We start from the raw sequence: 22,047 nt of genomic DNA, 5'->3' as shown, positions 1-22,047 counted from the left end.
ATTAGCATTAGCGAGTCGGACTGGAGTAGATCTTTATGATTCCTTAAACATCTATAAATTAAATTATAAATCATTGTCAATCAAATCATTTTGAATCAAGAATCGCTCCTAATCAAAAATCGATTCTGAATCGAATCGTGCACACAAAAATCGGAATCGAATCGTGAGACATTCAAAGATTCCCACCGCTAATAGTCACAGGCAATAGCAGGAACAAAACCATAAACAAATGAATAATCAGACCCCCTAACTCACATTTGCCCCTGCAGGCCAAACACACACAAAAAAAGAACCAACAATGTGGCAATCTGCGCATCTGTAACTGCTAGATAATCAGTCAATGGAGCACAGACTTTCAAATAGCCTTAGATTGCGCAACTCTCCCAAAATATCAACCGATTTTCATTTTTATATTTAGGTATGACACAAGAGATGACACAAATAACTATGCAGGTTTAAAAAAAAAAATCAGTGATTTAAAAATTCAGCCTGATTCATAGCCACGTTAAGCAGAATTGTAACAAACCAATAGTTAATGAGGACCGCCACCCCAGTCTGCCATTTCTGAGGCGCTATCCCCGTTGTCCATGCGATGCTGCAGAGATGTGCCAACCAGGACAGCCTTTAGGAACACATCCATCCCCTTGGCCCTGCCAGAGACGAATTTTTTTTTTTTTACCACCTCAGTGACCTCAAACTCAGAGATATTCATGAGAGCTCACCTCAGAGTCCCCAGACTGCTTCATCAAAAGTCGGTGGAATTGAGAAGGTCTTCAAAGTATTCTTCCCACTGCCTATCAGCGTCCTGAGTTGAGGTCAGTAGCACCTCATCGACCGCTATACATTAAACATTATTGATGGTGGACCACTTCCCACTTCCTGAGACGCCGGATGGTGGACCAGAATTTCCCCGAAGCCGTCCGGAAGTCATTTTCCATGTCCTCACCAAACTCCTCCCACGCCCGTGTGTTTACCTCATTCCACTTGGCCTGCATACAAGATTTAAAAGATACATGCATTGAGCAGCATAGCGAGCTGATGGTTCCCCGCACTGGGCCTTGCAGCCCAGTCTCCAAGACAGACAACTGTACTTCATCAGTTAGCCAAAAAGTTTAATTCAGTGCTAAATGTATTCTCTTTTGGGGATTGATTAATTTACCTATTTTTCCTCATCAGTATTAATGCATAAGTCTAAAGACTGCAGCCTTACATGATATTAAAAGGTCTGACCAGAATTGGGTCCTAGCGCAAAGTGCGGGCATGGGTGGAGCTTTCGGGTGCAGCTGGATAATATTTGATGATGATATGAATTAAAAATGCATTCAAATAATTGATTACTGCAATCATTGAGAGGGATTGACACATGCTGTTGTCATATTTATGTTTGAAATATGATGACATCCACCACACGTCAGCGGAGCTCAGAATCAATCTGCCTGCGCCTCGATCAAATCCACCAAAATCGTGTTACACAAGCTGCGCCACAACTTAGACCTGATTTTAGCTTGTCTAAAGGCTACCATCTAGAAAACGCCCCAGGTCCGGCAAATTCCCAAAGTAAACTAGACCTGCCCCGGCATGAAAATGAAGATGTGCCAGTCCTTTTGCACCAGTCTCCAAAAATAGTACCCATAGTCTTTGCACCATTTCAATGACCTTGAAAGGTCAAAATAACCAAACTAATTTGTAGAAACCTAATAAATCCCAGTCAGAGAAGGTCAGTGTCAGTTTACAATGTGTATAGGTGCAATGCATTTGGAGTTTAAAAATAAAATGCTGGATGAGTTGAACTGATAAAACTTAAGTCATTTTGGACAGGACTGAATTTTTTACATATGAAGTTAATGAAAAGCTCCCATGTTTTCTCCTTTAAGCTTTAAGTAGCACACCTCCGACACTGCCCTGTTATGTCTGCAAGGTGGGCGCCAGATGAGAGGTCAAGGTCGCAGCTTAAAACTGTTGCATGTGTCTGATAAGGTCCTCACTTTGCGGCATTTAAAGGGCCTGTAAAGGTGGAGACAATTCTACGAGTACAAAATGGGGGTACTCAGGTTGCCTCGCCATCACCAAGCCTTCCCACTGAACCTGCCTGCATTGCACTACACTGATTTACTTCAATGGGTGATGACAAGGTAGGACAAGACAAGAAGAAATTGGTTCTAATCTCTCATTTCCTTATTTTCTCCCAATCACGCATCATAAGACAGGATCCAGGCCACCCAAAAATCCTGAGAACAATTTTGGGCACCTCTGCTGTAGTGTATGGTGGGCACTACAAAAATGTCGTTACTGTACAAAAGCAGATTGACGACAACTTAGTTTAACTCCTTACATTTGGAAACAGATCAGTACTTTCTTCTCCTTACTTTGCCAAATTACTTTTTCAGTCTTGACGGATAATGCCATCATTTAAAAAAAAAAGAGAGAGAAAGAAAAGACGGAAATAGAAAGAGGTAAAGCTGACCACTGCTGAGATCTTGATTAAGATCTTGGAAAAAACAGGCACGGCAGCAAAATGGAAGAACGTAAATCAGCATGAAAGATTCTGAGAAGCAAAATATTCTCTGTCTATGGTCTTATTTAAGAGAATTGTTTGATGTTGTCGACTACAAGAATGATTTGTGGTAAATAAATGTTGTCACCCTAAAAACCACTAGCAAGCGTTCAAAAATGGTGTCCAATCTGGAGGGGGAAAACATGTACAAGTAAGGTGTGTATTTCAGTTGTTTTCATTAGTTAATCTAGCATTTTAGTGTATTTGTCTATTTTTGGTGACCTATTTACCACTTTGGCAAATCAAACGGCACATGGTTTTGATAGCATAAAACTAGAGCTATTTTGTTCATGAACAACATGACTTGATTTGTTTCCTAACGACGTGTAACTTAATTAGTTTATTTTTATTTTTTATTCAGAACATGTAGATTGAATTTTTTGTATAGTGTGAACATAATTGTGTGAACTTGTGTTAGTACTTTTGCCACCTTTGATACATTTTAATATTCTTTTGACATAATTATTAGATTGGAGCCACCAGAGCTGAGCTGTGACTGGAAAGAGAGTTAGGAATGCAGCTCAGGTGGAGAAGGCGAGTGAGAGAGAGGGAGCGAGGAAGAGGGAGGGAGAGAGAGAGAGGAAGAGAGAGAGAGAGAGAGAGAGAGAGAGAGAGAGAGAGAGAGAGAGAGAGAGAGAGAGAGAGAGAGAGAGAGAGAGAGAGAGAGAGAGAGAGAGAGAGAGAGAGAGAGAGCAGCGCAGCGCACACGCGTACACACAGTCGCAGTGTCTCCTGCGGGCGAACTTGTTGCTGTCGGAGTGCATGTCGGTGTGCTCCTTCTCCTTTCACTTTTTTTTCTGGAGCGCGTTGGACTTGTTTGGACTGATAAATGAAGAAAAAAGACAAAGATAAGTACATTCTAGATACCTTTTAAGCTTACTTTCAGAAGAGAGAGGAAGGCGTTTACCTGGAAGCAAAAGTCCCAAATGAAAGCCTCCACTTTGGCGTGCGTGCTCTTTTTGGTATTTAACTATACAACTATATCGCCTTGCCCCCCTTCCTTTTTCTAAACAAGGTAGTTTCAATGTGATTTTGACACCTAAAAGTAGAAGTAGTTCAAAGTACATTCTGGATGAAGCCGGCACAGAGACATGGAAGGATCTGAAATCCGACTGTCGAAGCAGTCACCTGGGATGCAAAGTGCACCTGAGCCGCGCCGTTTGACACCATGAGAAGACAAGCGAAGAGCACGTGACTGCTTTCTTGGGTGTCCACCATCATGTCCTCCTCCTCTTCGGCACGGTAAGAAACTATAGGCTACACCCTGACTTCAAGAACGGGTTCCAAATACAGTAATTGCATCAGGATGATCTTCCAGCCAGTCATCGTCTTTTTACACGTGTATGTTAATTTGACACGAGTTGGGCATTTCAAAGGAGACTAAGAGCATCCTCAAATTCAAATATTTATCTTGAGTTACTTTTCTTGCAAGGGGCTGCAAAGCCGTGAACATCTGATGGACAGGAGGTGATAAATTCCTAGGACACTTGAGTGTTCTCCCCCCATTATGGAAACTGTTCTTTTGAGCATGATTGTGAAGTATCTTCAGTGTTTCCCAACCCTTAATGAGCCAATTAAGGCACATATATTACATCAGAAAAAAAATAATAAATCTCATTGTTTCAATCAAAAAGTGTATACACAGATTAAAGGAAGTCAGCCCAAAAACATTCTCGACATTAACATGTTCTACTCTAAACACGGTATTCTGACTAACATTGCACTTGTGGAATATGAGTTAAGCATCAAAATCTTTATTCATCTCAGGGGATGACCATTTTGCCACTTTGTTGACTGAAAATGATGTCATAGTTTCTCATGGCTCAGGTAACAACCAATCACAGCTCACCAGCTGTTTTTTTTATTGTTTTTTTTAAATGAACCGTGATTGTGGTCGTTGTCATTTTCAGTTGACAACATGCGGCAAAATGGCTGCCCCGTGAGATGGATAAAAATGGTTAAAATTCAAATACCACAAATGCAATATTAATCAGAATAGCGTATTTAGATTAGTGGGGGCTCATACAACATATTGAAAGAACGTTTTGGGGTTAATTTCCCTTTTAATTGACATATAGTGAAAGAGTATTTACTGTAATTGTTGTACCTGTCACTATGTGTCGCTGGCATAGATTGATTAATAAAGAGGCTTTAACTGTATTAAATGAACCATTTTTGGAGCAATTAATCAAAATGAGACAATTTCCCGTGGTACACCTGATGATCTCTCATTGCGCTATATGCGCCTTAGAGGAAATTGCCAATGAGAAAAGTCTGCAGTTGCCCATGCGTACGTATTTCCTCTGAGGGCCTGCTGCCACTTTTGGGATATTGCAACTCCCGGCTCTACGTTCCACCTATTCTGCCACATGGAGTTTATCTCTTAAATGTCACCAGCTATAAATAACATGTTGAATTATTTTTTTGATCCAAGCCCCACAACGGTGGACACAAACACAAAGTCTAATTCTCTGGTCCAACTGTGTATACAAAGTCTATTTATCTTTCATCTGTGTTTGAATGTCATGACCTTAAATCCACCTTGGCTGTGTTGTGTCCTCCTCTGCACTGTTAGTGGAAACAAAACAGGACTATCTCAGTACTTTAAGCCTTTGAGGTGCTACATTTGATGTGATGCGTCAAGAGGAATTATTGGGGCTGTCTGTCCGATGGACAGCAGTATGTCAAAGTGATTGGTCTGCAGAGTGAAGTCGATGAGGCGTTTAGGTAGGATTTGGCTCAGGGCAACTTTTCCATTTGTGATAACTCTATAGAGGAATGTTTGTTTGGGAAACAGCCATCAGGCACCTGAGCACATTTAATGAACCTAGCGTGGAACAATGAGCATATATGCAGCTTCAGGAAGACTTTGATTTACATGCAGTGATGTCAGTTTGATGTCCTCCACTTTTCCTGGGAAAGTAAACGGTGAGTTTTTCACAGTAACAACAAAAAAGAGGGGAACTACATTTGATATTTTATGGAGCACTAAAAGTATGTAATATGTTTTTTAATATGATGAATTCACAGGAGCATTGGTTGTGAAATTAACTCATTCACTCACAGCCATTTTCACTGAAGCAACCCCCTTCGCTCATTTGCTGTTGTAGTGGATTTTGACCAGATTTTGCAAGGCCCACAGAATTTTGTGTTCTATTGCTATGAAAACATGGAACCTACCAAAAGAAAGATTAGAGTCTCTTCTTTTATCAGGAAAAAAATATTTGTATCTGTTTCTATTTTGCAGCAATTAGCATTAGACAATAGCTCAGTTTCATCATTATTCACAAATGTTTCAAACAGTGGGGGGGAAAGCTTTTTGCAACATAGCCCTGGTTGATCTCGTATACTCTGCTGCCACCTGCCGGCTGTTTTTTGTAACAACTACCATTGCTTTAAGCGACCTTTTCAGGTCAGTGGCTGCATCAAACAAACAAAAAAACGTATAAATAAGTTTTTGGGACCATGCCAGTATTTAAAATACAACGTTTTTATACGTTTTTTAGACCAAATGCGTTAAAGATTAAAAAATATATAAGGTAAATGTCTTATAAATTTGCCACACCAAAGAGAATAGCGTTAACAAGCCTGACAAATTTGAATGAATAAAAAACTTGCCAAGGATAAAAAATCACAGGTGTCAAATCCAGGTCCAGAAAGTAAAAACCCTACCACAGTTTGGCTTTAGCTACTGGTGCTACGTTTACCTGCCAGTTGAGTAGAAACACCTGTGGCTAAAGCCAAAGTGTAGTTACATTCTGGACTTCGATTTGACACCTCTGTGGAAAAAAGAGCTCTTCTCTCAGTTGTCAGACACATCAGACACATGTCGGTGAATGCGCCGAAAACACATCCTGCCTGACTCGTACCTGTCACTTAGATACGCTCTTGTACAAACACATTTGTCTTGTAGTGCGAGCTACAGGCTGAAATGGTTAACTTTCCTTGAAGTTTCTCAGTTTCGTAGATCTACATACATCACAAAACTGAGTGAGGTGGGGACTTATTGGAAGACGGTGGTGCCAGTACATGATCCACGGGCTAGCGAAGCCCGCTAATCTTCTACTTTATAGCCCGGCGTTAGCTCGCAGACTTAGCGTCAGCGGCGTCCAAAAATGTTCCACCTCATTGTGTCGGGTGTGATGGGTCCACCGATGTTGTACTGAACATGAATGGGTTCAATAAATGAAAGTGACCAAACCCAGGTGAGCCATGATTGGTCGTTACCTACTTCCTCTGTACAGGTGATGTCATCTTCAGTCAACAGTTATAGTGGAAATTTTTTTTTTTAAAGGTTATTAATTGTACATGAAAAATAATGAAGATATCAAATTCATTCTGGACAAAATAATTACCTATTACTGCTGAAAATGGCGCAATGAGTCAAGTGTTCCTTTAATCCTCATGGGGTCTTGGATTGACACTTGACACTTGTCTGAGTTTTGCCTGAGTACTGAGTTAAAAGTAGCTTAGCCATGATTAGTGCTCTGAGGATGCATTGTTGTGTCTTCAAAATAATGTATTAGTTTGAGGCCTGAAAAGTTAATTCCCCTAAAAACTGCAACCTCAAAAAGTAGCGCAAAAGATGTTCCAGCAACGTCACAATGCCTCTATGGGTCGACGTAGCAAACTGCAGCTTAAAAATACTCGCCCAAAATGCCCAATTTGCCACGACATGTCGTCGGCAACTTGTTGCCATGAAAAACACTACTTGTTACGATTTAAAAGCAGTTACCATTTGAATCACTTTAACACAAAATACATTTCAACTCATCGCTTGGTTGAAAAAAAAATAAAAATGAAAACACTCCAGCATAATTGAGCCCAATACATGTGCTAGTATGACACAGATGCACGCAGGTCCACTTGTTATTGACCTCTCTTTCATATCCTGTAGAGATTGTAATCCTTTGAGGTTCAGTCATATATTTTAAAACAAAACAGATAAACCTTTCATTTCACAAAGTTGAAGAAAAATGTGTTTTGAATTTGTGAACACCTCTCGGATGCCATGTTTGCATCCATCTTACTTTGAATATAATATATTGTACTTGGCTCACTCGTGTATGTTGATGGCTGTTTGCTGTCAGAAGAAATTGTTCAATTCCTGCCTTGTTACAAGGTTCAGCTAGATAAGTGTTTACTGCTTTGGACTTGTATGTTCATGAGTTTCCTTCTCAGTGAGTCATTGTCATGTTTAAGCATGGCTAGCATGTTTCTTCAATACTTTCAAACATGACGAAATGGAGTCCATTGTGGTTGATATACTCAATGGCTTTGACTTTATATTTATTGTGGTTCAAACGTGCATTGCCGTGATTCTTAACAATTTTTTTTCTTTTTTTTAGTACTTACTTACGTACTAAGAGTATGTTGCAAGACTTTTTTCAAACAACTCAAATTGTTATATCATTTATTTATGCACCTCAAGACTTTCTGTGTGGAGTTTGCATGTTCTCTCGCATGTTTGTATGGGTCAAGCGCCCACATTTAAAAAGCATGCGTGTTAGGCCAACGCGTGAATGGTTGTTGTCTATTTGTGCCTGTGGTAGGCTGGGGACCATTCCAAAGTGGCATCCCCAAAATCAGATGGGATAACCTTCAATGTACCCGCCACCCTAATTAGGATAGGCAATATGGGGTTATTAAAAAAATAAAATAAAATAAACCTTCATTTAACCAGGTAAAAATGTTTGAGAACTAATTCTCATTTACAAACATGACCTGGAAATGGATACATAGAAAGATAGCTTAATCATCTGTATTTTTATTGAACCTCTTGGTTACTTCAAATCTTGACCAGCTACTTAATCTCGTCAACCCAAAAATGTATTTTACAATAATATCTTGTGTGTGCCCCCACACTGCAACAATAATAATAATGATATATGACTGAAGCAACAAAATCCACCCTTTTTTACCCGTTTGTTAAAATAATACTTTGTTGTCTCTCTGCATGTTCTTCATGTTTTGTGTTCAGGACTGCAGATAACTCTTGGTGCTCTGTCTCTGTCCAAGTGGTTGTAAAAAGATAATCTTATAATCCCTTAGGTATGACGGTGTACCAACTTTGTTCTCTCTGTCGTGGAAGCAGCAAAGGAAGTGAAGTGAAGCAAAACAAAGTGAAGAGAAGGGAACGTTACTGAGCAAGAGTTCGAGTCTAGACACTTAGGCAGCGGCAAAACCAACCAACTGCGTCATTTCCAGTCTTTTTTAGCAGCCATCTATTGGGATTAAATGGGGTATAGTTAACCAATAAACTGGTAAATCGGCCATTACTACAGTTTAAAATTGTAGGTTTCATCTAACTAGTAGGGCTGTGAACAAATTGGTGGTGATTTGTATTGAGATGCAAATTAATGGTTAAAAACGAATGCGTAAGCAGAATTTTCGGATTTGAGTGAAAATGAATCATAGATGGTCATCATATTAAACTGTTAAGCAATCATTCCGTCAACCTTAGCAAATACCCTGGCAAGAGGGGATGATGCAAGTTACAAGCATGCTGGACCGGAGAGACAAACCTTCACAGTTTGGGTTTAGGTTGCCGTTAGCTAGCTGCTACGACAGACGCACAATGGATTAAGACTTTACCAAAAGTGAAAAGATACGCTGGGTTCTGTCGTTGTACGGCCAGGGATGCTGGAGTTTTTAAAAACTAGAATTAAAAACAATTGTGTAGATTGACACAGCACTTCGATATGCTTTCAACAAAGGAAATATGAGGCTTGGTAAAGTACTTGGACAACATATTGTGTAGATAAAGTGCGATGGAAGTGCATTCCATTTACTATTATGATGACATTTACAACAATTAAGAGCTCATTGCATATGGTAAACGAATATGCAACATTTAGTGTCCGAATCCAGGCACTACTATTTTCTACTAATTTACTTTTGGCTTCTTCCATCTGGTGCGCACAGCAACAGCAAAACTAACTAAATAAATAAATAAAATAAATCACAAAGAAGGAGACAAGAAGAAGTGGATGTGATTGAGACAGATGACATTGACTGACAAACCATGTTACAGTTCTACGAAACATGGCGGGAGGAAGGCTAGATCCCGGCAATGTTTTTTTGTTTTGTTTTGACCTACAAAGAGGACTAGAGCAGAAGTGTTGTTTGTTTGGCATCTTATAATTTATCCCCTTTAAAATATTCTCCAAGGGGAGCAGCTGCTGAAGCACAAAGAGCTGCCATTAGCACTCAAAGAAGCTCATTTCATGAATGCATGCAGAGTCGGGCCACAGAGTGCTCGATTGTTATTGCTTCATTCATAGTCGGCACACATTCAGGGGTCAGAGTTGACCGAGGGCCCTCAGACTGAACATCTGTTAAAGGTTGTGTCAGTCCATTCAGTGGCATGCTCCTTATAATGATCAGACCCTCCTCTCGGCCATCCCAAACACTGGTTGTGTCTTTGCTCCATTTCAAGTGGTGGGGGAGATCAAAGGTTAAGATCAGCCCAATAGTTACAAGACATACTGCTTTCTTACTTGGTGGGTGAGCTGCCTTGTTTAAAGCTGAAGCCCAGTGGTCACCATACTTGAACCCAATGAAACTTTCAGTCAGGTGTCTTCGTTATTGATGTTATTCACAACTTCTCACAGATCAGAGGACCCATTTTCACTTGCTGTCCACTCTTTCCTTTTTCCGTTTTTCTGTTGTTTGTAAACGCAACATTCAAAACTGATGCTCGAGGAGGCAAAAGACAGCAGCCAATCAGGAACGAACGTGAAAGCAGCCCACCAATCAGGAGCAGGGATTTGCATATGTAGACAAGAGACAGGAATCAAACTCCTAACACGTCTGCGGAAACAGTCGGCCAATCAGGAACGGGTGTTCGCATAGCGAAATTTGCATATGCCACTGATAGTGGAAGGAAAATATTGAGTCTCCGCCCAGAAACGTCCCGGACAGGCAAAACAAATCCGTCAGACTTTACCTTTAATGGAAAGTAGCATTAAGGAATTTGCTCTGGAGTCTGTAACAATGTTTTTTTATTTTCATTTTTTTTTTAAGTCTGGCTACTATTCATTTATAGGTTAAAAATAGCTAAGAATGAAAGTGACTTTCATTTTAATAGCAAACATTTGATGATTTCATCAATAAGCAGTCATTTATTGCAGTAATGGACCTATAATGAGCACATTTAAAGCTTAATTTACGGGGGGAAAAGCACAAGCTTGATTACTAATGCAAACAGATGTGGAAGCAGATCTACTAAGCAATGTGCAAAATCGCCACGCGGTTCATTTTGCACGCTCTCGGACAGGCTTCTCCAAATGGTAGCTTGTGAACTTTGCCTTCATTTATTTTAGAAAACACTTTTGCCCATGAAATAAATGTAACATTCAACTCAAAATGTTAATTATAGCTGTTCACAGTTTAGGAACACAACTTTAAGCCATTAACACCTTGTTATTTTACACATGAAGCATGTATAAAATAAGAATGTTTCTGCCTCATATTACATTCTAAATCCTAAACTGCCACATTAGATATTTATTTATTTTTTTTAATCGGCAAAAGCATTTTACAAAATGAAAGAATACAAGTACTTTTTTGTGTGTGTTTTTTTTAGTTTTTTTATTGCTGATCCGAAAAACGATCCGATCCAAACCGTGACTTTTGTGATCCATTGCACCATTAGAATGAAAAATTTGGCTATAAAATAAATGTTGTAAAACATGAGTAGCTCGCTGCTGTTTTGCTTTTCTAAAATTAGCTTGCGGTGGAAAAAAGGTTGACGAGTATATGCAAATAGATACTGATAAATAGACATAGATAAGCATATAGAACTCAGTTAGACAGAAGTGAATACAATATTTGAAATTTTGATTCTTCTTTTTTTTGTGATGTGAGCCATGCGAACTTCATTACTTGATTAACGCAGGTAGAAGTGAGCATTGTGAGAGGGAACGCAGCCAACTCCCACCAAATGGCTTCCTCATTTTTTAAATCACAAAATCTAAATTAAGAAATTAACTGTTCAAAGCAGTAATTCCAGTGTTTACCATGACCTATGTTTAAGTGTAATAGAATGTCATTTGGGTGGGTGTTTCCCTCTCGCGCTCTTGTCATGTGTGCAACGAATGTCAGTTAAAATAAACAACTGGTCTCGCATTGATTAAAGCCACTTCCCTCTCCCTGGCCTGGAGCTATGCACTAATGTGCTGCTATAGGCTTAATGAGAGCAGGAGGAGGCAGGCTGACCCCTCTCACCTCTTGAAGGGCCCCTGCAGTTAGGGAGGCAATCAGTCAGTGTCTGCCACTGCTGACTTTTCATGTTCAAATACGACAAAAGAGAAAGTCTAACCGAGAAAAAAAAAAAACATCTTTACAATTAATCCTTGTCGATATGCATTCTATTTTTGACCAAATGTCTTCATTGGAATCATTTCATTTTCATAAGGTTTGAAGTTTCCAAATCCACTTAAATCTATCACCGATTAGATTTTTTTTTTTTCCAGTCACATATTTTGCTCACTACTTGATGCTAGGCAGAATTCATTAATAATAGGGGTGTCAAAATTTGTGCGTTAATTTTGAGTTAATTTAAAGTTCCTTTAAAGCCACACATTTTTTAGCGGAGATTAATGAACGCTCCTTACTTCGAAAGCCTGTACTGGGGGAATTTCAGTCGCAACGCAGCAGACACATCCACGTCAAAATTTAGTAGTAATAAATTTAATAATAATGCATATATTTGTGGAGACGGGGGTCAAGTTGTATTTTACTATTTTAAAAATGTGCAGAATTTCACAGGTACTTCATGTTAAAGATTAGATAGCTCTTAATATGAAAAGAAAAATGCACTCAGCTGTCACCAATATCTGACAAATGCAATTATGCCATCTAGTGGCAGAAAAATGACCTCAACACAAATCAATATGGCACTACAGTATTACAGTACAGTACATCTTTTTAATTTTAACAACATTTTATGAATTATTTTGAAATTACTGTATCAATTACTAAAAGATTCAGCCATATTTCTATTATACATTTTTTTCCCACTTTTATGTTAACAAGAGTATGAAAAAATATTTTATTGTACATTTTGAACAGATGTGAAATTTTGGATTAATCCCGAGTTAACGATTGCAGTCATGCGATTAATTATTATTAAAAAATGTCGCCTGACACCCCTTATAAATAATAATAATAATAATAATAATATTAATAATAATAATTTTAAAATGTCATGTGCAATCACACCCACTAGACTGTTCAAATGACGAGCTGAGGGCTTATGTCATGCATCTGTATAGCGAGATACACATTAAGAACCATATGTATATCTATACATTGTAATCCCCCACCTGAATCTGTATTTTTTATGAATATATATTGTAGAGAAAGAAATCAAAATAGATTGCATGTCAATGAAGTGAGTCTGAATGTGCAAGTATGTGAATAATGCATCCATTAGAAGTGCTTTAAGTGTGCGAAAGAAAAAGCACCATATAAATCTAATGGATTATTATCATTATCATTATTATTATCATTATTATCAAGTGTAGGCTATAGCCTGTCTCTGAACCTCACATAGAAAGTGTCCTGACAAGTACGAGTAATATTCAAACAGAATGGGATTCCATGGCACCCTACGATGTCATTTTGATACGGTAGCTCCAATGACAGAACACAACATCATCACTCATTTGGAGTCCTGTTTTTGGACACCTGGTTAATACAAGCCCACAAGTGAGCCGACTTCAGATTTCTTCAAACACAAACATCTGGTTCACGAGTTGATGAATACGAACGTATGGCTACCACCTACTAGAGTTTGTTGAGAGAAGGCTATGACCGGTGGCTCGCTAGCCTGCAAATGGCTTCCACTGGTAATACTGTAGAATTTTTTAAATATTTTTCAACAGACTCATAGGAAAGAAGGCAAAAAGGTTTGTATTGACTTGTCAGTAGACGGATTGCTCTAGACTGTTTTAAGATTAAAGGAAATAATCACATAATGTAGGGAAAATATAGGCTACACCGAAAATTCCAAATCATATAGTCCGCATTTGGCGAAACGGGGCACTTGGTATTTAGTAATTTCCTTCCACCACGGTGATTTGTTCCTTAATGCTGTTGTTTTGGTTAACATGACCTTCTTCCTCTGATAGGAATTCCCATGCTAGTTGAAGAAAAGAGCTGAAGGCTCCAAAGGGAGGGCCTGCTCAGCCAAGTGTGAGCAAGATGTGTATCGTTTCATTAGACAGGCCAACTACTGACCTGGGATCGAGCCAAAAGACATCTACATAAGCTTTGGGTTCAGACCACGTTTACGGTGCGAGGGGAGACAAAAGTGCCCGAGTGATGGACGACAGACTGACTTGATGCAGGATAAACATGAAAAGAGAGGATGGAGTGGGCAGCTTTCCAAATGTCTTACATCTACACTTTGTCCAAAGAGTGTGATCATGACATGGCAAAGAGGAGACACTGTGTCTGACAGCAGAGCATTGCCAGGAAGTGTTTAAAAAGGGGGGCAGGGGTGGGGGGCTGTTCTTTCCAGGCTCACTGTATCACTTCTCAGAAAATACACTTGTCTTTTGATTAGTCACAGGGAGGCGTGTTTGCCCGCCGGTGAAGTGCAGCTTAACTACCGTACACTGCCGAAAAGAACTAAAGAATGACATTTAAAACAACTTGAGTAGAGGTCTGTCTGGAAGCACCGAAAAGTTTACTGGGCTGGTACACGGCAGACGCTGTAGATGATCGGACGAAATGTTGAAACAGGACATTCAGTTTTGTGCAAAGCTTTTTAATTGGTTAAGCTAGCATGGCTAGCGACGTTAGCCTACACTCTTGGTGCGACATTTGCCTGTAGGCCTACTCCAGATTCCTCTCACATTACAAAGACATTCTACTTGATATAATTCAAGGCTCTAAATGAGGGGTACGGAACCCTGGTTCTCCTCGAGCGCCACTGTCCTGTCTGTTTTCGATGTCTCCCTCCTCCAAGCGCCACTGACTCAAATGATTAGCTCATCAGCTAGCTCTGAGAACGAACCTGTTTATCAAATCAGGTGTGTTGGTGGAGGGAGACATCGAAAACAGGCACTTAAATCTTTCATACACATTAAAAATTATACTATTTTCATTAGTCACCCCTTTGACCAATACCATCATTAAAATGCAGTAAAGATTTGACAATATTGCGATTATTGTGCAGTACAGTCATTTCATTATTGACAATTGACCAACATTATGTCTTGAATCCATGGGTCAAAAAGTTCTGTTGTTTTATGTCAGATGGCCACAATAAATTTTTGGGGAAGATGGCGACCATATGTTCCATATGTGTTTGATTAAACCTCAACTCATTCATGGCCATTAACATGCACAGTTTAGGGATGTGTTCATGCTGAGATCACAACATTTAGGGAACAATTCAGCCAGCTATGGTGAGGTAGACAGTTTAACATTGCATATTAGTTATTTGGGCCAATGCCAAATTATTACTAGTTAAGGTGGCTGATAACCGCTATTTGGAGCTGATATTTAATTGCAGTAAAACAAAAATTTAAAAAACTTTGTTTTTTACAACAGGATTTTTTCCTTTTAATTTAAACATATAGAGAACAGACATGTGTTGTTTTTTTATTAACAAATTAATAAACTTTTCACTAATTTTTGTTTACATTTTGAATGTAAACAAAACGTACAGGGAATTCCCAGAAACATTGGCATACGGCAGCATCTCTTATAAAGTGAAATTTTATATAAATACATTAATAAAAAGAAGTTCCCTGAAGTTAACCCAGTTCTAAATTCCTCTCTTAAGATCACTGAGCTACGAATGCTTGCAAACTCAGCGAATTTTGGGTTTTAGTCAGGGTTCGTAAAAGGTTTCCAAAGATATTCGTAGACAATGAAAAGTTGTCTGAACATGTTCAAAATTTCTTTGCAACAAGTGTTAAGAACTGTTAACATCTCTGCAACCTTTTGCAACATTTTGCGAACCCTGACAAAAGCCCAGAATTCACTAAGTTAGCAAGTATTCACCGTTAATCGCTGGTTGTTTATGGTGATTATTGATGGTAGTTTCTGACCAAGTTGCTTTCTTACAAGGCCTCAACAGCTAATTTGTGGATCATGTACCTAATCTGAAGACCTCTGAGGCCAAAAGCGATGGGAACATCAATTTTCAGCCTTCTGTGCTTGACTTTTCTGTTTGCCGTCACCACCTCATCTGCTGCTGTTGCACCTTCACCTCCGTATTTGTCTAACATGAGTCCACGTCCACTGTTTGTGTCTCTGTGTGTCTGCAGGAAGCTGTGCGAGGCCCTGACCTTTGTCCTGCTGCTAGTCGCTCCCACCTGCCTGTCCTCCCTGCAGAGTGTAAGTCATCAAGACAAGTCACTGCACGGCAACATCTGAAAAGCCTCTGCTCATTTTCAGTACCTCTCACGGGCTGATTACATAATGACGTAAGCCTGCAAAGAGGACTGTTGTAACCGGGAACAGTTTTTTTCCTCCCAAAAACACAACAGGGGCAGAAAACCTTCACAAAAAAACGTTTATGTCATATATGTACGTTATACATGTAGGTTATATTGATAAAGAAGCCTTTTATTGCCAAGCATCCATCGTCTTCGCTGCTTCCCCCAGATCAGCAAACCTGGTTACTTGATTGGTTCCCACTTAACCACAGAGTACAGGGATACAGACCACAATTCTCACTCCACATTGGCTAAGGCAGGGGTCAGCAACCTTTCCTGTCAAAAGAGCCATTTTAGACCAAATAAATAACCAAAAAATCTGCCCCGAGCCACAAAGCCTTTGAACATTGTGATGAATGAGTCTAAAATACTTAAGGTCCCAAGAGCGTTTGGATTTTGTTGTTGTTGTGGTTGTTGTTTTTTTGTAATTTATCAGACACAGTTTTTTTTTTATACCTTTCTGTCAAACTTCTGACATTTTTGGCATTTTTATACACATATGGCAATTGTCTGCCTCTCTTCTTCCTTTTTTGGACATGTACATTTTGTGTTTCTTCTTTTGTTTTTGGACTTTTTATGGTTACTTTTTGAACATTTTCTTTTCTGCTTTTTTAAAATTACATTTTCAGACTTTTTTTGGGGCAATTTTGTGTACATTACTGTACTGTATGTGGTAATTTTATGTTTTTCTTCTTTCTTTTTGGACATTTTATTGTCACTTTTTCAGACATTTTTAGGTATTTTTAAAACCTTTTCATCTATGTACCTTTTGTCTCTTTTTCTGACAATTTACATATTTGTACTTTTAATATTTAAAAACTCTTTTTTTAAAGGTGATTATGCCGTTTGAAAAAATAATATTAAAGATTTTTCTATATCATGCATGCTTCACTAATGTGCAGATGAGTACGAAGAACCCTGACTGTTTTACTCTGACCGCACCTATCAGCTTTTGTCTTCCCTTTATAGTAAAGTGTGCGGACCCCCGTGCAGTGAGCTTTAGGTTTGGGTAGGCAGGCAGTCGCAAATTGAGACGCACACACCGATTACAAATTTGTGTGTCGGCAGGCGAGTGTACAACGTATCCTAGGACACTCAGCCCGACCTTGAGATATTTGATACTCAGATACAAGATGCCATACAGTCAAACTATTTTAACACATGCCTCCTCTGTATGGGTAGAAAATAAAACAAAAAAACATTAATCTCTTTTGAAGTCTTACATTTTTTTGCTCCGCAATATTTATTTATTCATTTTTTACTTCGAGCGGGGTTCGTACCCATCACCTCTAGTACGGCAGCTCAACACTTGCCACCCAGCTAAAGTTCTGGGCCACCATCAGCCAGTGCGCAGTCTGACAGCCACAGTAAACATTGCTGTGCACTCCGCCTCCCATTTGCCGCACAACGAAAAACGGACAATTTCAAACACGCCCGGACGCCCGGAAATTTTTTAATAAAGTGAATATCTCCCTGTAAAACAGCCTAATTGCTCACAAAATCAGGCTAGCAATAGCAATGTCAAACACCATGTAAAGTGAAACAGCCAGTTAATCGAAGCACATCCACAAAGCCAATCTTTCCTTTTGCGCCATTCTTTGTCCCTTAGCTAAGGCGTTGGTCTCCTATCCTACAAAAGATGGCGTTTTTCCTCAAAAAAAGGGGTGAAAATAGTTTTATATTCTCCAGAGAGGCATCATCTTACCGCTTTGCTGTGCACTAAGTGTGTTTCGAATTCACAAATGCACGTTCGCATAGAAATAATACAGCAATGTAAAAAGGCTGCGTAGTGATCTGCCTATTTGCGTAAAGGACTTTTTTACTGGGAAACTGACTACGCATGTGCAAACACACAACACTACGCGGACAGAGCTGCAAAAAGCACAGTAGCGGTGCCTTTAGGAGGATAATTTTTGCAGCCTTTTTGCCTGCAGGCCAGACGAAGTAATGAGTCATTTTTAATTGAAGGATGAAAATCACCTAATGTTGTCACTTTTAAACTTTAAATTTTTTATGGGTAGTGAAGGCTTTCTGAAATGAAAGAAATAATTACAATAAATAGAAAAAGCCAAAAGGTTTCAACTTTCATTTCAGCCTGGCGCAGGCAGTGCGTACCTTGCCTATCCTGACCGCACGTCACTGGCGTTGTGCTAGCATTAGCCTGTGGTGTTAGCTAGCGTACCACACTGCACACATGAGCTGCTAACTTTCCACGGTTGGGATGCTGCAGTTACGCCTTGGGCCAGAGGTGGCAGTCATGAGTAAAAAAGTGACAAATTGCACAAAGATCCTTTAAATTAAAATTGCTAATTCATTAAAATAATATTTTATCTTTAAAAAAAAGAAAGTAAAACGGGTATTTTCAAGTGGGAATCTTAGGATGCCAAAGAATGTCATCAGCAGTTTGCAACAGGGATACAGAGAGACTGGAAGAGCCACCAAAGTGATGTCTTTGGAAATACTGTAATGCCGAATGTCCCTCATTTTTGTGAGTAGTGAATATGAGTGCCACGATCAGCCTCTACCATGCATAAACCACCACGAAACCTCCCGCTGCTTTTTTCCTTGCCCTTCTTTTCCCATGTTTGACAAACTTAAATGCTGCCATTTTGGTCATTAGTGCTCTCGGGTTCCACAGGGGAAAATCCAGCTCATTTTGATAATAAGCTAATCACAACCTTTCACCAGATTTCCGACGTGAGCGGGTCTCGGAGGTCTTTGAGTCTGATGATTAGATTGTTTTTGTAACATGGGTGTGTTGTGACGGTTTGTTGCTCGTTGTGGGTGACTTTTTTTCCCCACTGCTGTTTGCCTTGCTGTCAGGAAAGCACCAACAACATCCGCCCACTGGGTGTGGCTATCATAAACAGACACTCAGATAGACTATACCCTCAGTACCAAGGTCTACACATGGTACATTTGATGTATTTAACCAGTACTGTATTGCAGCAACACTCTGTTTGGTCTCATTTGATCATTTGAGGGCGATTGACCAATCAACCAACCTGCAAAATTTCTCTTTTTGACTAAAAATTTCGACTAAAAGTGAAAATAAAAACGGATATTAAAAAATATAATAAAAAAATAAAAATAAATAATGATTATAAATGGAAATTAATATTATATATATATATATATATATATATATATATATATATATATATATATATATATATATATATATATAAAAATATATAAAAATATATAAAATATAAAAAAATATCTAAATGGAAATAAAAACTATATATATATATATATATTTTTATTTCCATTTTTCCATATATATATATATATATATATATATATATAGTTTTTATTTCCATTTAGATATTTTTTTATTTTATAAAAAATTTTATATCCGTTTTTATTTTTCACTTATAGTCATTTATCTATTTATTTAGTCATTTTGAATTTTGGCAGTTTTGGTCCTCCATATTTACACAGTGAGCTATATGCTTGTTTTATTGTAATTTTATTTGTAATTTGAGAGGCCAAGCTGGCTTTGCATTGCCTTCCGTAGCTATAGGAACACATTGAATGGGGTTGCCTTCAAGATTAAAACCAATTCAAGGTATACAAACTGTACATTCTGTTCTTCTTTTTCTTCTTTTTTTTTACTATCGTAAAGAGGAGCCAACATAAGCATATAGAACTTTTTTAGGCAGCACACTCACATTTTAGCATCCCATGTAGCTAATTTATCAAGTTTAGTTAGTGGTAGTTTGATGACGCAAGTCTGTGGTGCAGAATGCAAATTTGAATGTAACATTACCATTTTCATTTGCTTAAATTGTCCACCTAATTTGCTAGTGGTTATCTTACATGGCCAGTGCTGGGTAATTATACACTATTCAATTCTTAAATCTAAAGGCTGAAGGGAAAAACACGTCTCTATGATGAGTATGTTTCAGTTATTCATAAATACCATACAAGGTAGGCTACTATTGAATGAGTGTAATATTGAAAGAATAGAAAAAGGTAGAATTTTTACATTTGCAGCAAATTTCAGTATTTCTTCCTGTGTGGAGTTTGCATGTTCTCCATGTGCTTTGAATCAATGCAGGCTGTATCCAGGGGCAAAATTCATCATCAATACAACGCTCCACATCAGTGTAGTGCAGGGTATTAGTTACAGTATTTAGATTTTGAATATTAATGTCTGTCATCAAGTAAAAAGCGTGAATTTGAGAGCATTCTCCTATTTTCTGAGCTCAATAAAATCACTTCAACACTTTTACTGTTGTTGATAAGACACTTGATGGATGGATGGATGGCTATTGTCAGTTTTCCAGAAACGTACAGTTGAATTCCAAATTCAAAATATTTATCAACAGCGTTCCACTACCTCAACATTTTTGTACATTATTTATCATTTTCCATATTTCCTTCTCAGTTAAAACTCCTTCCAGCAGCCTAGATGTACACTCATACTGGAATACTTCTTGCTTGCAGATATAAATCATAACTGCCTGATGTTTCTATTTCACTTGGAAACATCTTCCGTACATGAGGATGGTGCTTATTGTAAACGTTGCGGTAATTTCATCAACTGTTATCAACATTAATTTGACTGGCTGTAACACTAATGAGGGCATACTTAGATGACCCTGTCATGGAGAATGATGCAAAGTGATTGCACAGGTCACTCTCAATTTGTGGACATGAACAGTAGGTTTCTGTTGACATTCCTCTTAGTGGCTTTATGTGCTTATTTTATGTGTTTGTTTAGTTTAGTTAATGAAGAGAATTTATGTTGACGTTTCTTTGTTTTTTGCTTAACACAACTATCTCCTTTAGGTGGTTCTTTAGGGGGTTGGCCTATAAACGCGCATACGTAAATATTCTGCTTGGACTTTGAAGCAAGTCTGTAGGGTCCGTCAGATTAACTGTGGTTTAAAAGAGGTTGAAGTATGGTATGTCATGTAAAAGCATCTCTGGGAAATGAGCTCATGTCACTGCAATGTTGTGATGGAAACATGACTGTGTGTGTGCGTACGAGACTGTCACATTCTATTTTATGAGTCAGAAAGTCAAATAACTTTAGTGAGCTGTACGACTTTTTTCTTTTTGCTGTAACTTCACAACAAACATTGCCAATTTTCAGGTCACTGAGTTTTGATTAGAAACAGACAGCTTGGCCATTCTCAACAAACTTTAGTAAAACTGTGACGCTAAACTTGGTTTTAACACAGTCTTGGATAGAAGCATAAGTAACAATTAAATAAAGAGGATAGAATGTGCTTTATGTTGTGATGGAAATATTAATTAAATAACAAAAGTGCTAGCCTCGGCAGTTGAGGTAGGTGCTGAAGAAGTACTGTACATCATTCTGTACTCTACAGGAAGCTCCCTCTATTTGTTATTGAACATCTTTGTAGATTGGTGTAATTAACAGGCACATTCCCTTTCCATTTTAAATCCCGCTCTTGCAAATTCAAGCATTTTCAAACTTATGGCTCGAATGCAAGTACTTGGAAACTTGGGAATAACTCACAATTAAGTACTCCTAACTTTTTATTAATTTATATTTAATAACGCGTCACATGTAATTGAAAACAAGTTTGAGGATGACACCCAGTGGCGATATAGTGTAATAATATACAAGCAATTTGACATTTTTAGAGACCCCTCCCCCCCCAATTTTTTATATTTAAAAAACTGCATCCGAGTCTTTCTCCATAGAACATGAGAATTGCAAACTCAGCACACAACATAACAGAACCGTGCATTCGAACAAGACAAAAGGAAAATAAAACAAAACATAAAAGAGGTCTAATCAGACAATACATTCTTCAAATTATCAAATACCAACGAGGCTTGCTTTGCTTTAACCCTCCTCAATGTCCTTTCAAAACGTTCGTTTTCCTTAAAAACAAAACAAAACACAGGTTGACATTTAAATCACGGTTGATTTGAGGACGTTGTACACGCGTCTATGTTATGTCCGTCTGTACGTCAGGCTTCGTTCAGAGGTAACACGTTTACGATGGAGTTGTGTTGTTGATGCTTATATTCAAATATTTAAATATTCAAATT

General features: G+C 38.4%; 1 protein-coding gene across 2 annotated transcripts in view; it reads left to right on the top strand.

Moving 5' to 3' along the window:
• Positions 1-3,260: 3,260 nt before the first annotated feature.
• adamtsl5 (ADAMTS like 5) overlaps positions 3,261-22,047 on the top strand; it is a 40,437-nt gene continuing 21,650 nt past the window's right edge. For both annotated transcript variants that reach the window (XM_086072365.1, XM_086072364.1), the window contains exons 1-2: positions 3,261-3,796; positions 15,841-15,910. In XM_086072365.1, coding sequence (XP_085928491.1) covers positions 3,774-3,796; positions 15,841-15,910 — 93 coding nt within the window. In that variant the 5' untranslated portion in view covers positions 3,261-3,773. The remainder of the gene's footprint in view (positions 3,797-15,840; positions 15,911-22,047) is intronic.

Source organism: Leptonotus elevatus, chromosome 3 (genome assembly GCF_054856555.1).
Source record: "Leptonotus elevatus isolate MCC_2025b chromosome 3, RoL_Lele_1.0, whole genome shotgun sequence".
NCBI lineage: Eukaryota > Metazoa > Chordata > Actinopteri > Syngnathiformes > Syngnathidae > Leptonotus > Leptonotus elevatus.
The sequence above is the reverse complement of the archived record's forward strand: the minus strand, read 5'-3'. Positions and strand labels throughout refer to the sequence as shown.